The sequence below is a fragment of the Myotis nattereri genome (genome assembly GCF_964212035.1).
Source record: "Myotis nattereri genome assembly, chromosome: 18".
NCBI classification, from domain to species: Eukaryota; Metazoa; Chordata; class Mammalia; order Chiroptera; family Vespertilionidae; genus Myotis; species Myotis nattereri.
Genome location: NC_138093.1, coordinates 33,241,336 through 33,257,682, shown reverse-complemented (window position 1 = coordinate 33,257,682; position 16,347 = coordinate 33,241,336). Strand labels below are relative to the sequence as shown.

At 49.3% G+C, this 16,347-nt stretch overlaps 1 protein-coding gene across 1 annotated transcript; it reads right to left on the bottom strand.

Annotated features, from left to right (window-relative positions):
- Window positions 1–164: 164 nt before the first annotated feature.
- Window positions 165–8,631, bottom strand: FCMR (Fc mu receptor). The gene is made up of 7 exons (XM_081112378.1): window positions 8,404–8,631; window positions 7,600–7,770; window positions 6,176–6,398; window positions 4,620–4,750; window positions 4,200–4,358; window positions 3,830–3,909; window positions 165–1,149 (listed from the first exon to the last, which is right to left on the bottom strand). Exons 1-7 carry the CDS (start codon window positions 8,582–8,584, stop codon window positions 973–975), a joined length of 1,122 nt encoding a protein of 373 aa, XP_080968504.1. The 5' UTR covers window positions 8,585–8,631; the 3' UTR covers window positions 165–972.
- Between the last annotated feature and the right edge of the window lie 7,716 nt (window positions 8,632–16,347).

Below are 16,347 nucleotides of genomic sequence, written 5' to 3'. Positions count from 1 at the left end.
CATTTCTGAAAGCCGAGAGAGGCAACGGTTTGGATGGCTAAGATAGAGTCATGTTAGGATAAGAATGGAAGAAGGATAAGGAAGTGACACAAACGACTTTTAGAAGACTGTATATTCTGCAGCTTTGGGGTGAAATGTTCTATAAAAGTCAATTAAATCCATTTGATCCTGTGTGCCCTTTATTTTTTTTAAAAATTATATTTTATTGATTTTTTTACAGAGAGGAAGGGAGAGGGATAGAGTGTTAGAAACATTGATGAGAGAGAAACATCGATGAGCTGCCTTCTGCACACCCCCTACTGGGGATGTGCCTGCAACCAAGGTACATGCCCTTGCCTGGAATGGAACCCAGGACCCTTCAGTCCGCAGGCTGACGCTCTATCCACTGAGCCAAACCGGTCAGGGCCTGTGTGTCCTTTAGAGTCACTGTTTCCTTTGTTAATTTTTTGTCTGGAAGATCTATCCAGTGATGTCAGCGGTGTTAAAGTCTCCTACTATGACTGTATTGTTGTCAATCTCTCCCTTAAAGTCCTCTAGAAGTGACAGAAACTATATTTAAAAGAGGGGAAATGCTAGGGTTAGGATCCTTATGAGCATCAAGGAAGGGAGACTTAAAGAAGATTTAGGGACATAGGGAAATATATATGGTTCTGAAAATTTAGAATCCTTCATCACATCAAAATTAATGCCACATGGTCTAGAGCTGAGGCAGCAAAAACCCTGTGATCAAAGAGAGTCTGCAAATCCCACAGCCTGTTATAGGGCTTGAAAGGGAAGCAGGTGGCATCGGGACAAATGCCCTGCATGGCCAGAAGCCACCTGAAGGCCACAGGGGTTTGCAGAAGAGCCATGGGAACTGAGCTATGCTCAGGGCAATGAGGCAGAGACAGGATGGAAGGTGGGATGTGGGATGTCACGAGGGGCTCTAAAAGTAGACGAAGCGGGTGTTGGAGACCAGCAGACAAACCAGACTCATTGGCGCAGAGGCCTGGGCCCAGGGGGACAGCTGGAGGGGTGAGTCAGGCAGTAGATATTGACGTATTCGTCTGAATCAGCATCCTCCATCATGGCGGCAGGCTGGTGGTAAACGGTCATATATTCACAGCTGGTCTTCAGAGACGGCACGTGGGGCCAGGGAGCTTCCGATACCTGGAAAACCAAGGAAGCATGACTGGGTCTGGGTGGAGTGATTTTCTATTTCTCCAGCTGGATTCCCACAGTGGGCAACGGCGGGCATGCAAATGGTTGCTGACTTCCAGAAGGCAACGACACATAGGTGGCTGAGCTCCATCAAGCAGCTCCGCCCTGGGGATTTTCGGGGCGGCATCTCACCCGATATAACTGGAAAACACTTAGATCTAATGTGGGCAGGAAATGCCTTACATGGGGCTCCGACTACGTGGTTAAGCACCCGTCTGGAGGAGACTTGGCTGCCAGAGGAGTTTCCCCTCTGGGATTGGATGCTGTGACTTGTGGAATGAATATACATCCTCAAGGGAGTTATTCAGAGGCAGGTGAGTCACCCCGTGCCTCTGGAAGGCTCGGAGAGGCAGTGACGTGATGTGACAGAGCATTCCAGGAAGGCGCTGGGTGGTGAAGGGGAGAAAGGCAGCAGGACCTGTGGGCACAGGGGTGCTCCTTTCCCCAGAATCACCTGCCTTCAGGATGGGTCAGTTCTTGGGGGACAAGGCTGAACCGTGACCCAAGAAGGCTGTGGTGGTGATGGGCCACATGTTTATTTATGTATTTATTTTAGATATATTTTTATTGATTTCAGAGAGGAAAACAAAGAGAGAGAGAAACATCAATGATAAGAGAGAATCATTGATCAGCTGCCTCCTGCACACCCCACTCTGGGGATCAAGCCCGCAACTTGAGCATGTGCCCTTGACCGGAGTCAAACCTGGGACCCTTCAGATCCCAGGCCAACCCTCTATCCATGGAGCCAAACCAGCTAGGGTATGGGTCACATGTTTAAACACAACTGCTGAGAATTAGAAGTCCAGCCCCCTGAACACAGTAGGCACTCAGTAACTGCTCATTGAAAAGACCTGTTACTTTTGGTACTTAGCTCCCATTGCCTGTTATAATTTGCCATTTGAGATTAATTTGTCTTTAAAAATTAAAATATTCCCTGTGAAGGCTACAATATTCAGTCATTAATCATATGCACCTTGTTGAGAACCTGTTCCATCAAGATTTTTGTCCCTAATGGTAGAAATGAGAGTTTCAAGCAAGAAGGAAGGGTAAAAGTTGAGCAAGCTGATGAGGTGAGGGTTGTGTGGCCACAGGGCAGTTCTAGACAAAAGGGTGAGAATAAGGGTAGAGTGGGTAGAGTCTGGGCACTGCTGGACCTGCCTAAGCTACTGTGAACCCTCTCCAGCAGGGGCGAGTGACCGCAAACTCAAGAAGCTGGAGGTGACTGTGGCAGAGCTGTCACTGGCTGCTGGGCATCACTCTCCGCTTTTTAGCACATGATTGCCCAGCCAGTGACTACATTTCTCAGCCAGTGGATGGGAAGGAAGTGATGCATCTTAAAGAAGCAGGGTTCTTTTCCTCCCTCTATGGGCTGGAATGTGGCTATTGAGCACTGACCATGGTTCAGGCAAGATGCCAGGGGTGGGGGACCAACAAGACAGAAGGTGTTTTGTCCCTGGACGGCCTCCTGCCCTTACTTGGGAGGAAACAGGTTTCCATCTTGTGAGCCCTCTGGTTTAAGGTCTGTTGCTTTAGATTAGCCTACACCAGCGGTTCTCAACCTGTGGGTCGCGACCCCTTTGGGGGTCAAAAGACCCTTTCACAGGGGTCTCCTAAGACCATCGGAAAACACATATATAATTACATATTGTTTTTTGATTAATCACTATGTTTTAATTATGTTCAATTTGTAACAATGAAATTGGGGGTCACTACAACATGAGGAACTGTATTAAAGGGTCATGGCATTAGGAAGGTTGAGAACCACCGGTCTACACCCTAATTTAAAAACAGACTTTGGCCACCCTAGCCAGTTTAGCTCAGTGGATAGTGTCAGCCTGCGGACTGAAGGGTCCCAGGTTCGATTCTGGTCAGGGGCATGTACCTTGGTTGTGCAGTAGGGGGTGTGCAGGAGGCAGCTGGTCGATGTTTCTTCCCTCTCCCTTCCTCTCTGTAAAAAAAAATCAATAAAATATATTTTAAAAATAAAAAAAGACTTTGGCCATGCTTCGTTTTTCCTGGTCCCTAAGCAAATAGTGTTTTAGCTACTGTGGGCTACTTTAGAGAATAAAGTCTTTTCCTCCCTGACTTTGGGAAATCAAAGATGAGTCGATGGTTTGCCCATCTGCCAATGGCCACGGACAGAAACCCGAGTTCCTATGTCCATTCCTCGATTTCAAGAGGAACCCTCCTCACCCCAGGTGTTGAGTCCTCTCTACATCTTGCCAGCAGGTCATCCTCGGGGCTTCACTGCCTCCAGGGATGGGTAAAGAACTCCTCTCACCTTGGAGAGCCCACTTGGAAGTTCTCCCTCATATTAAGGTGAAAGTGTGTACTTCCACCCCCCTTCAGGTCTCCTAGAAATCGAAGCTCTCCCCCGAGAGCCCCTCGTGTGCTGGATCACCACCCATCAGCCTCTACTTAGCACCCACGGAAATGCTTGGCTAAAAGCCAGGTAACTAAGTCTACCCCGTCGTTGGGCAGGCCCTGCAACGGCACTGAGACTAGTTCCCGGACTCCGCGGGAGCTGCTGGGAAAGCCCAGCCCGGGAGCTACACGTGGCTGGGGCCGTGGCGCTGGGTCCGCGCCCAGCTCTGGGACCGCCCCGTCGGGCCACCGCGGCTGTTCTTACCTGGGCGGGGGCAGGGCGCACCTGCGGCGGGGCGGGCGGCGCCGACGCTCCGGGCCTTGGGATCGGTGCCTCCAGGTCACCTGGGGAAAGGAACCCGAGGCCGGGATGAGGGTGTGGCCCGGGGTCCGGCCCCACCCTAGGTCTGCGACCAGCCCTGGGGAGGAGGAGCCGGCCCTGCCCTCCAGCTCACCCGACGGAACGCTGGGCCCCGCAATCCTGCACTCATCCGCCCCCCCCCCTTGCCCCGCACCCACCCCCTGATCCCCGTGCCCACCCCCATCACCGTGTCCTCCCCGCTCCCCCACACCCTCCCTTACCCTGTGGTCCCCCTGGCCCCCCGCCAGCCAGCACTCCCACCGCCCCTGCTTACCCGCAGCGTGCGCCCCCCGGTCGCGCCTGGGACAGGCGCTGTAGACGTTGTTTTGGGAGCGTGGCCGCTGGGACACGCGGGGCCGCTGCGCCTGGGGCCGCTGGGAGGCCGCCAGGGCGCTCATCCTCAGGGCCAGTCGGCTCGCCCGCCTGGAAAGGGCTTCTCGGCAAAAAGCCCCGGGGAGGGGAGAACGGCTTAGGGTGCGCGGCGCCAGCCTACCCTCCACGGAAGGCCAAAGTGCCCCGGCGGCTGCGACCCCACTTCCAGGCGATGCACCCCCCATCCCTGGTTTCCCGTACCCCGGACGCTCATCGAAAGCTCCCGGGATCCAGCGGGGGAGGGGGGTGGGGTGGTGGTGGGGGGTGCGGGGCTCTGGGCTCTTTGGGCCGCTCAGTTCTCTAACCCAGCCCGACCGCTCACCTTTCTTCCTCTGGATGATCCTGGTCACCAGCAGCCCCAGAAGGGTCAGCAGGATGAGGCTCAGGAAGGTGGGGATCAGGAGGTGAAACCCCTGGTCTTCCATTCGGGACCCCGGGCTGTGGTGGGAGGCTCTGAGGGGGGCAGGAGAGGGAGAGGGGAGAGGGCGGGAAGGGAGGAGGCTTAAGGAAGCACTTTTGAGTGGCCACTGTTTGGAGATGGTCCAGGTTGTCCCTTTGTTAACCGATCCCCCCCACCCCCACCCCCACCCCCACCCCCCCAACAAAGAGCCTTGTTTCTGGAGCCAGGAAACCTGGGTTCAAATTTAGATTCAGATTTTCACTGGCTGTGGGATCTGGAACCAGTCTCCTAACTTCTCTGAGCCTCATCTCCCTGTGCATGGGTCTAGTCAAACCGATTTCACAGAAGCGTTTAAGGGCGAACCACAGAGTGGATGGAAAGAACTTCACGCACCGGGTCCGCGCGGCAGTCAGCAAATGTCAGATTCCCTTTCTGGACCTGTTTCCTCAAGCTTATTGCAAATGTCCAGTGAGTTAGTTTCTTCTCGTTGTGGGAACGAGGATGTTTTTCTCATGGTGCTCCCTCTGCCTAGGAGGCCTCCCCTCTCCTTCCCCTGCGTGTGGAAATCTTACTTTCCACAAGGAGCCAGTGGGTAAGCCCTCTTCCCTGAACATGGCAAACCAGAACCGATTCTTTTCTCCCTCTTCCCAATTCCGGTGATCATAGCCTACAGCCTTTGTCACCGTCAGACTTGCATTAGCGAGATAGGACCTATGTACCGCACGGCTTCGTTTTTCCTGCATCTTCAGGACATAGCGCCATGCTTGACACATAGTAAGAAAATGTTGATTGACGTGCCTTGAATTCTTCCCTAAGGAGGCTGTTGTCGTTTCCTGAACTAATAATCAGGAATCCTGGTTCCGTTTGAAACTACTTCCCTCCCATGGTTTCAGTTTCCTCATCTATAAGACCTAAATGAAGGTCCCCTTTCTCACTCACATGTTGATCTTTGCTTAGGTAAAAATAATTCCGATTAGTGTAGCTTTTCTTTGGCGGCCGCTGTAATACTGCCCCCTAGTGGTCTATTGCAGCACTTTCCTAGCATCTATTCTAGCCTTTCGAGCAGTGCTGTCCAGTAGAAACATAGCGTGAGTCATTCATGTAATTTAAAATTTCCTAATAGCTAGATTGAAAAAGTAAAAGGAAACACGTGGAAGTAGTTATAATCCTTAGTAGTTCAGTCGTTAATTTTATTCTCGTTTAGTTTCTCCCCATCGAAATAGATGTGAATGAATGCGGAGGGACTGAAAATTTGGGGTCTGGCTTCTACAGGGTCGCCTGCTGGGGCGTTGGCAAGTATATTCATGTTAAGGGCACTAAAGAGTTAATGTGCTATACTCACAGGCCGTCTGTGTCACAGTGGCCTTCTAGAGACAAAGCCAAGAAGGGCCTTGGCTGGTAGACATTTCAGTGGATCTCCGAAACCTAGACTATTTTGCCTGGGTTCTAGCCCTTCCCGGGTGGTGGAGGCCTCTCACCTCTGCCTGTGAAGCCTGGTGTGCTGGTTGTAGCTGGCTGTCTGGGGCCTGAGCAGCCTCTCCGGGGCTGAGGTCTTTGAGCTTGTGGTAGATGGCAGGCGGGTTGTGAGCTTGGCCGCCACCACTGCCGATGACCTGGAAACTCGAGGGCGGTGGGTGACGGGGGTGGTGGGGGAGGAGGGGTGTGCTGGAGGGGCCTCTGTCCTTGGAGCTGGTGAGGTCACTGCAGGAGACAGCGGGGGAAAAAGTGATCTTCCGTCCACACTCTGGTCTCCAGCAGGGGTGGGCCGTGACCACCTCTTTCCTGAACACACTCGCCCCTTTCACCTAGGCCAGTGGTCGGCAAACTGCGGCTCGGCAAACCGCGGCTCGCGAGCCACATGCGGCTCTTTGGCCCCTTCAGTGTGGCTCTTCCACAAAATACCGACTTCTGCGCACGGGCCACGAAGTTTCAATCGCACTGTATGTGCGCGCCCACACGTGGTATTTTGTGGAAGAGCCACACTGAAGGGGCCAAAGAGCCGCATGTGGCTCGCGAGCCGCGGTTTGCAGACCACGGACCTAGGCTGCCTTTGTTCTTGCACTCCTCGGGGCCTGGAATGCCTTCCTAGCATTCTTAGTGCCGTCCACACCCAGTAAATTCTACCCAGATTTGCTTCAAATGCCATTTTCTCCAGGCAGCCTTCCCCGACTTCCCAGGCAGATCAGCCTCCTCTCCTCTGAGCATGGAGAAAACCTTGTGTTCTGCCATGTGCTTGTCTATTCTCCCCCCTCCCACATCTGCCAGTCACAACCAGGGGCACATAATGAGCTCAGCTGCACTCTCCCCCTGGCACCCAGCGGAGTCCTCGAGTGACACCATGTTCAATTAATGTATCTACCCCACAGGGTAGACGGAATGGCAATATTGCATGTCAAAATGCATTTAAAACAGGGAAATGATAGGGAACGTAAAGGTATCATTAGTATAATCATGCTTTTTTTTTTTTTTCATTGCAAAATAGAGTTGTTAAGATCACTGTATGCCAGCAAGTATGACAGCCCTGTGGGCAGCAGGAGTCATAATGAGCTCCAGCTGGGAACCTTCTGCCCCATTTCGGTTTCAGCAGTCATTCATAAAAGAGCTGGATTTTGTGAATGGAGCACAAACTCCATTGCTTGCGGTGCCACCTAGTGGTGGTGTCAGTTCTGCGACTAGAGCCGAGTGTCCAGGCTGTAGGCTGCGCTTGAAGGACACAGAAACAGACCTGGGGGGGGGGGGGGGGCGGGTGGGGGGTGGGTACCCTCTCCTGAGTCAGGGAAACACACATCGGAGACTCCGCTATGCTCTGCCAATCACTCTATGAACGAACACAACTTCCTTCCCTTCTCACAACGCCCTGTCACCTCCACCACCCCTCCCACCCCAGCTTTGGGGAACTGACCTTGGGAAAGGACTTCTTCGAGGGAGCTGGCAAGTACAGGTTTCTGGAACCAAGGGAGCATCTCCATGGGTGGAACTCTCCATGGTGGAAACGGCTCCTCTTCCCAGAATGGGTCATACTCTGCTGGAGGCATGAGGAATGCACTGGTGGGCTCTGGGAGGAGCCGGAAGTCTGGGGAAGGGGCAGTAGTAGGAGCTGAAGCTGACTCAGCCAGGATGGATGGCAGCGAGGGGATGAGGGCAGGGTCCCCCAAGAGGAGCAGAAAAAGAAACCCTTTCACCCCAACCCAATTAACCCAGAGGCCTCTGGGTTTCTAGGCTGTTGAATTAGTGCTGCTGGCGTGTGAGGGAGTCGGTGGAGAAAGACAGGACTCCGCAGAAATATGGAAAGGATCAGATCCTAAAGCAACAAGTTTGGCCTACAAATGTGGCTTGAGAAAGAGTGTCTTTCCTTTATATTCACCCCTGATATTTCTCATGGGAGAATTATATCTTTTTGCTCCCAATTTCCTCCACTCTCAGAGCCTCTCCTCAATCTCAGCCCCTACTCCTCCCCTCATGCCCCGGGTAGGATGGGTACAATTCAACACAAGGAGAGCGCCAACCTTGCTTGCATAGACAATTCTGTGGACCCTGAATTTAATTGACTCTACGGGGTCTGCCAAAACAAATCCAAGTTATTATTGGACTGACTATTATGGCACTAGCATAGTCTGGGGGACTGCCATAGTCTGATGCTGTCCTAACCTTCCTGAGTGGAAAGGTTTGCCCGCTGGGCGGAGCCTCCATCAGGTCGGGCACGTACCACTGTGGACATTCAGGGTGACTTTCTGGGTCTTGCCCCGGTCTGTGTGCAGGCCTGTCCCACAGGCATAGACTCCGCTGTCACTCTGGGTCAGCTCTGTCACCTCCACTAGGAACAGGTTCTGGTCTGGATACAGCTTCAGGGTGACGCGGCGTTTGTATTCCTTCCTGACAAAGCTCATGCTGGACACCACGGTGAAACACGCTTGAGATTTGTCTATCTCGCGGCACAGATACGCTCTCGTATACGTTTCAGGAAGCGGGCACTCAATGGTAATAGATCCGCCCAGCATCCCCTCCAGCTTGACTTCTGGGAGCACCAGGGCTCCAGATACTGCAGGAAGAGGGAGTTAATGGACAGGAAGCCTCATCTCCAGCCATACTCCCACCTCCAGCCCTCTTTCCAGCCCAGACCCCAGTCCAGCCTCGTGCTCTTCCCCAGAACAGCCCATCCCCTTTATCAGCCCGGGCCTCAGCCAGCCCTCAGCTTCAGTGCTATCCTCATCTCTAGCCCTAGCCTCACCCCCAACCTGTTCCCAGGCCCACCCCTCTTTACATCCTCAGTCCTACTCTATGTTCATCTCTGTGTCCAAACTTGTCTCAGCTGCGCTTCTCCCCAGCCCAAGCCTGAGCATAACCCTCAGCTCATCACCAAACCCATGTCCACCAGGACACCAACCCCCTAAGAATATAGTAAAAAAATACTGCACTCCAAGGAGAGAGAATATTCCATGGAAATCGCAAACAGCATGTAACCCCCAGGTGACTTCAGTGTGGCATTGGGAGGCATGGAACCATTTTGCTGCAACAGGTTTGTCTGTCTAGTTTTGCTTTGCTCAGATCCATTCAGCCGAAACAACCATCCCCACCCAGTTCTAGTTGTTAAATCACTCAATAAGCATGAATTGAATGCCTTTCAAGGGACAATAAGATAGTTGATATTCCTCCCCTCACAGAAAGACTCATTCAGTAGGTGGTACAAATGGATAGCCACTGCCTGGCTGGTGTGGCTCAGTGGTTGAGTGTTGACCCATGAGCCGGGAGGTCACGGTTTGATTCCTGGTCAGGGCACATACTTGAGTTGTAGCTTTCATCCCCAGTTGGGGGGGGGGGTGCAGGAAGTGGCCAACCGATGATTCTTTCTCACCATTGATGTTTCTATCTCTCTCTCCCTCTCCTTTCCTCTCTGAAATCAATAAAAAAAAAGAACCTTGATCTCTTGACTGCAACTCTATATTCTTCTTAAAATGAACAAATCCACACAAATGGACAGCCACTATAGCACAGTGTCAAAGATCCCACGAAGAGACAGACCAGTTAGCAAGATGACAATGACCAGACCCCAGCTCTCCTTGGAGTTCAGAGTAGCTTCTAATTGTCATCCAAGGCTTAGAAAAGCAGATATCCCCAACAGAAGAAAGATAGATGTACTAGTAACTTCCTGGTTTAGAACTTATGCACAGTGTGCTAAGATTCATGTGGAGAGAACTTGCAGACAACCTCGATCCAGGTTGGGTCTAGGCACCTGCATGGTAAATAAGCATCCCAGCTGTCCTTAATGTTTTGTAATTCTGGGCTATAACTATATTTCCAAATGATTCTTGGGAGAAAGAGAAGGGTGCAAGAAGCTATATAAAGGAGCCAAGCTGTTTAATGGCATTTTAGCTACTAAACTAAGTAAGTGACATTAATCTATAATTTGGCAACTTGACTTACAGTGGCGCTGTAGGGGAGGATTTCAAAAGTTACTAATTATATAATTAGATATAAATGGATGTTTGGAACATGAAAATAATATAATTTTCATAATGCAAAATAAGGTAAGGAATCACATGGCCTTGGCTGGTGACGGAGCTCAGGAGATAGATTCCGGATTCCACAAAGCGATGATTTTCAGGGGGAAGGGGTGATAATGAGGAGCTTATAACTCAAGCCATAGCAGAATCTCTGAAAGAAGGAAGCTTGCCTGAGACGTTTACAGTTATAAGATAGAGCGTGGCTTTGTTAAAAGGATAAGAAACATCCAAATCCACTTTTCACTTCTGCGTACACTAACCTATGTGTGTCCAGGCCTGCGGCCTGCCCTTCGTGCCTTCACAGTGAATGGAATGTCCCCCTTCCTATCAAACGCTAGTGCCTTCATCTGTACCCTGAAACCCATCCTGCTCCCCTTCCCCAGAACCTCTCTCCTGCAATTATCCTTTTCTCCCCCTGCCTCTTGCGCTCTCCTCTTCCCACATGGCCGTGGCTTCCACACACGCTCCATTGCGCCGTACTGAAAACCCCTCGGGTGACTTTTGCCTCCCCTTCAGCTGCCACCCGTCTCTGTTCTCTTTCTCAAACGAGCCATCAAACTCACTGAATCCACTTCCACGCCTCCCAGTTCCTCTTCTACCTACACCTGTCAGAATGTTGTCTCCGACACCCCACTGAAAGTGCTCTAATCAAGGCCACCCAGCCTCTTCCTATTGCCATGTGTAATGGCCGCTTCTTTGTCTTCCTTTTACTCACCCTCCTGGCAGCATTTGATGAAATTGAGCCCTTGAAACACTTTCTTCTCTTGTCTTCCCTGACACCACTCTCTCAATAGCTATTCGTTTTCAATCTTCTTACTTCTTCTCTACTCACCTCCCAATGTTGGGCCACCCCGGGGCCTCATACTTGGGTGTGTTCATTTCTCTGTCCTCCATCACTCTCCCCCCCAAAACACTTGCTTATTTATTCCTGTTGCTTTTCACGACAACTCTATATGGAGTTCACCCAAACATGTATCTCCAGTCTTGTCTTTACCTCTGGGCTCTAGAATTGCCTTCCCAATGTTTAAATTTGGATTCCATGTGAATATCTACTATGTGTTTCAAACAAACAATGGCAAAAAAAAAAAAGGACTCTTGATTTCTTTTCCAAAACCCATTTCTACCCTTGCCTTTTGGGTCAAATTTATAAAATGTTTTCTACAACCAAGGTCTATAAGTTTAGTACCTATGTTTCCTATGTAATTTATTGTTTCAGATCTTATATGTAGGTCTTTGGTCCATTTTGAATTAATTTTTTTAGATGGGGATAAACTGTAATTTAGTTTCACTCTTTTGCATGTGGGAAGTAAAGACAAAAAGAAATGAATGGAACTATATCAAACTAAAAAGCTTCTGCAAAGCAAAAGAAACCAACAACAGAACAAAAGGGCAACCATCCAAACGGGAGATATTAGCAAACAATAGCTCAGCCAAGTGGTTAATTTTCAAAATATATAAAGAACTCATACAACTCAGCACCAAACAAACAATTCATTTAAAAAATGGCCAGCGGATCTGAACAGATAACTCTCTCAAGAAGACATACAAAAGGCCAACAGATATATGAAAAGATGTTCAACTTGACTAGCTATTAGGGAAATGCAAATCAAAACTACAATGAGCTGCCACCTCACACCTGTTACCAACAAGACAAGTAAAAACAGGGTTGGGGAAGTTGAGAAAAGGGCACCTTTTTCACTGCTGGTGGGAATGTAGAATGGTACAGCCACTATGGAAAACAGAATGGACATTCCTTAAGAAATTGAGAATAGAGCTACCTTATGACCCAGCAACCCCTCTTCTGGGTATCTACCCCCCAAATTTGAAAACCTTTATTCACAAAAATACATGCGCCCCTATATTCATTGCAGCATTATTCACCACGGCCAAGACATGGAGGCAACCAAAGTGTCCTTTGATAGAGGACTGGATAAAGAAGATATGGTACATATATACAATAGATACTACTCAGCCATCAGACGTGGGTGGACCTTGAAAATGCTAAGTGAAATAAATCAGTCAGAAAAAGCTAAGAACAATATGATTTCACTCATATGTGGAATATAGAACTAAACAGATAAAATTATGGTGGATACCAGTGGGAAGGGGGTGGGAGAGTGGTGAGTGGGGAAAGGGGGCTCAATATCTGGTGAAGGAAGATGATTTAACTCTGGGTGGTGGGCACACAGTGCAATATACAGATCATGTATCATAGGAATGCACACTTGAAACCTATATGACCCTATTAACCATCCCCCAATACATTTAATGAAAAACAAAACAACAGTAAAGAACAAAACATAACTGATTTCTTTACAAGCTCTTCCCATCTCAATAAAGAGCACCAACATTCATCCAACTGCTGAAGCCCAAAACTCATCCCCATATGAAAGAATCAAGAACAAATTGTAAGGGTGTTGTGTGTTGTGTGTGTGTGTGTGTGTGTGTGTGTGTGTATGTGTGTGTGTTGGATCATAACATCTAGTGTATGCATGTATTATTATTATTATTATTATTATTATTGGTAAAAATAGCTTGAAACTCTACACCTTGTGATACTGCCTTACTTAATTAGGCAAAGCCACCTAAGGCTTCAGGCAGTGTGGCCTGTAGCTTGGGCCTCATGCACTGGACCACAAGGACCTGGGACATGAATGCAAATAAAGGCCCATATATTATATGTCTAAATATTTTAAAGGTATAAATAAAGCTAATAAACTGTTAAATAAAGTTTGTTCTATCCCCTTCTCTTGACAAATTCACACATTCCTTGGATGTTCCCTCTAAAACATGGCTATAAGGTAAAGAAAGGCCCCACGTCCCTGTCTCAGCCTCTTGCTTATCTCCCTGCTTCTCTCATCCCTGGCTCCTGCCACCACGAGGGTTCTGGTATATACACGATGGATTCCCCAGTTTGCAGGTATAATAAGCTCCATCTATCTCCATTCCAGGAAGACTCCTGTGCCACCCTTTCATAGGCCAAAGATTAGAAGACCCTGAGATGGAAGTGCACACAATCATTGAAAGTGTGCCTGCAGACATTTGGACAAAGAACTCAAGGTCTAGAAGAGGGGGTTAGGGTTGAGCTTGGCGTGGGCACATCCCATTGGGCTTGCGAATTCCTCACCCTGTGGGTATGGGCACAAATGGAGAAGAACCAGGCCCAGAGCCTAGACTCCTCTGGCCCAGAGAATGATGGTATTGCTTAGAACAGATGGCCGTGGTACAATTTAGGTACCCTTCACTCCTGGAGACCTTCCTTTCCCACCCAACCCCTCTTTCCCCCTGAGGTCTGAGTTTAATTTTACTCACATTGTGCTCACTTATGTTCCACTACCTCTCACCCAGTCTGACGCTTCATTAAAACTCTGTTCCCTTGGGCTTTTTAGGGGTTTTTGATCTTCAACTTGATAAACATTTGACTTTCTTCCATACTCAAGCCATCAGAAAGAAAGCAAGTATGAATAAAAAATCCAAATTGACCCTCAAGGACAGCTGTGGGCAAACTATGGCCCACGGGCCAGATCCGGCCCGTTTGAAATGAATAAAACTATTGAAAAAAAAAAGACCATACCCTTTTATGTAATGATGTTTACTTTGAATTTATATTAGTTCACACAAACACTCCATCCATGCTTTTGTTCCGGCCCTCCGGTCCAGTTTAAGAACCCATTGTGGCCCTCGAGTCAAAAAGTTTGCCACCCCTGCTCAAGAAGGTTACCATTTAATCAATAAAATGAGGTGGGCAACACCCCAAACCACACTACAAGGCAGAATGGGATCAGCTATTGGGTTTCAAAAGAGAAGGTTCTGGAAAGTGTATAGGAAGGAGGCGATGGTTGAAGGACCCATAGAAGGTAGAGGTGAGCAGAAGAATGTTCCAGGCAGAAGAAATGGGATGATCAAGGGCTGGTGGCAGTAAGTCTAGCACATGCTCAAGAAGTCCTGTTTAGCTGGAGGTTAGGGAAGTGCTGGGGAATGTATAAGCTCAGAAATACAGAGAAGCAGAAGGGAGAGGTATATAGTTCAGTAGGCAGTGGGAGGGCAATCCTATGATTGGAATCAAGCTTTAGGAAAATTAATCTGGAACTATAGGTAGGTCAAATTGCAGGAAGGGGGAAAAATAGGTACGAGATGACTGTGTGTTCTTTTCTTTTCCATTCCTTCCCCCCTGTTACGTCTCTAGTAGAGGCTGCCATTGCTTCTTATCCCGGTACATGGAAATCTAGAAAGCACATGAATTGACCATTGATTGTATCGAAGTTTGGCTGGGGACAAATGGAAAGGGGTTGTGAAGAGCCATTCTAACATTTTGCAGCTGATAGTTTAGAGAGATTAGCTGGTTTGGATGGACCAATGAAACAGCTGTAAACTGAGACACCGAGTTTGGGAAATGGCCTAGGCCTACCGAATGGATTAGGGAGTCTTCATTTAGAGTTGAAAGGAGATCCAAAGAAAAAGAGTGTAGAGGTAAGAAGAAAGAACTTTGGTGGCACTTGCTATAAGGTTCCAAATTAATAGGCTCTACATCTGGGCGAAGTGACACTTTCAGCCCTTGTGAACCCAACAGGAGATGTGTCTGGAGTGGAGGGAGGGGCGCAAGCAGGGAGTGGGGAGGTTCTCCAATGCCTCATCTGGCCTCCGTCCATGTCCTGCCCTAGTATTGGTCTGCACCTCATTCTGTCTAGACACCTCAGAGCTGGAGACACCAGCCACTTCTCTACCCGTGGCCAATTCATACCTCATCGGACATGTAAGCTCTTTCCCCACAGCACTTACCTGTGGGCAGGAAGTAAATTAACCAAAGCCAGGGGTCCATGGCTCCTTCCAGGACAAGGGCCCATTCAAGAGCCGCAGGAGAGGGGGACAAGGATCCACTGCTCACCCAGGAACTGCCACACTCTGGGGCTTGAAAGAGATTTCTGGTCCATGTGAGGATGAAGACTTGAAAATGAGGAAATGACTGCCCCTCTTATTTGCTTGCTAGTCTTAGACCAAAAAAGAAAACATCAGCAAACCACACCGGAAGTCAGGAGTTGAGAAAACATGTGTTGCACGAGATTGAGTCACCAGGGTTCAAAGTGCTTTTGCGCAGATCCGAAAGACCACCAGAAACTATCAGGCGTGATATTTCTTTGTCTTGGGCACTTTCTCTTGGAGTGGCCTCCCATGCCTTATGTGTATTCATTGATGCCTTAGCCAGAGTCCTTCTACTTTTTTCTTGTCTTCAGGATATAAGAGCCTCATCACCACTTTTCTTGGTCTGAGGGAGGCTGTGTGGATAGAAGCTTGTGCCTGAGTCAGAGGTGCTGGTTGTAGCCCTTGAACTTATTTGACAATTATTTGAGCATCTGCTATATGGGAATACTATGGGTTTTGAACCTCGATTTCTTTATCTAGAAATGAAGGTGGGACTAGATGATCCCTGGCATTCCCTCCAACAAAACATTGTTCCTGGGGTCATAACCTCACATCAGCCACCCTTCATATCTCCTATATCTCCCTAAGGGGCTGGCTCTGGCAGGAGCCCAGGTAACTGTCCAATGACCTCAAGGGTGATGACAGGAGAGGGTGTGACAGGTCACACAGAACTCTGCCTAAAGTCACAGCAACTTGGTACAGCTATACCTTCAGGACCTCAAGTGTCCAAGGGCACAGCCCAGGAACTGAAGGTAGAGACACTGAGGTGATCAGCCATGAGGTATCATGGGTTCCAGTCAGAAGTCCTGAGTTCTGGTCCTGCCTTGGCACTTTCTAGCTTTGAGCCTCAGTTTTGTCATTGATAAAATAGGGATGGTCCCTGCCCTGCCTACCTCATAAGCTTTCATGAGACCCAGCAGGAACCGAACTCATGGAAGTGCTTTAAGAGCCCTTGAACATGCGATGTGTGGGGCTGTCACTTATCAGAGAATTTCCAAAACTTCATTCCTGGATGTTACATCCCAGGTTGGTTCCCAGGGCCACACCTCTGGGCGCTGCTGCCTCTGGTGCCCAGAGGGGACTGAGGCTTCTGCCCACATCCTTCTGGGTGGATGTGGCTCACGGCCTCCAAGCTCCTCAGTGGTCCTGTGCACACCCCTCCCCCTGGCCCCTACACACCAGATTTATCACAAGCTCTCCAAAACACAAAACAATGATGTCCGCAGTGG

Coding starts and splice junctions, on each gene's coding strand:
- FCMR (XM_081112378.1), bottom strand. CDS start 8,584: ATGAGCTTTGTCAGGAAGGAATACAAACGCCGCGTCACCCTGAAGCTG. Junction 4,751..6,175: donor ACCAGGCTTCACAGGCAGAG/GTGAGAGGCCTC, acceptor TGCCCCCCTCAG/AGCCTCCCACCACAGCCCGG. Junction 1,150..3,829: donor TGCGCCCTGCCCCCGCCCAG/GTAAGAACAGCC, acceptor TTGGTTTTCCAG/GTATCGGAAGCTCCCTGGCC.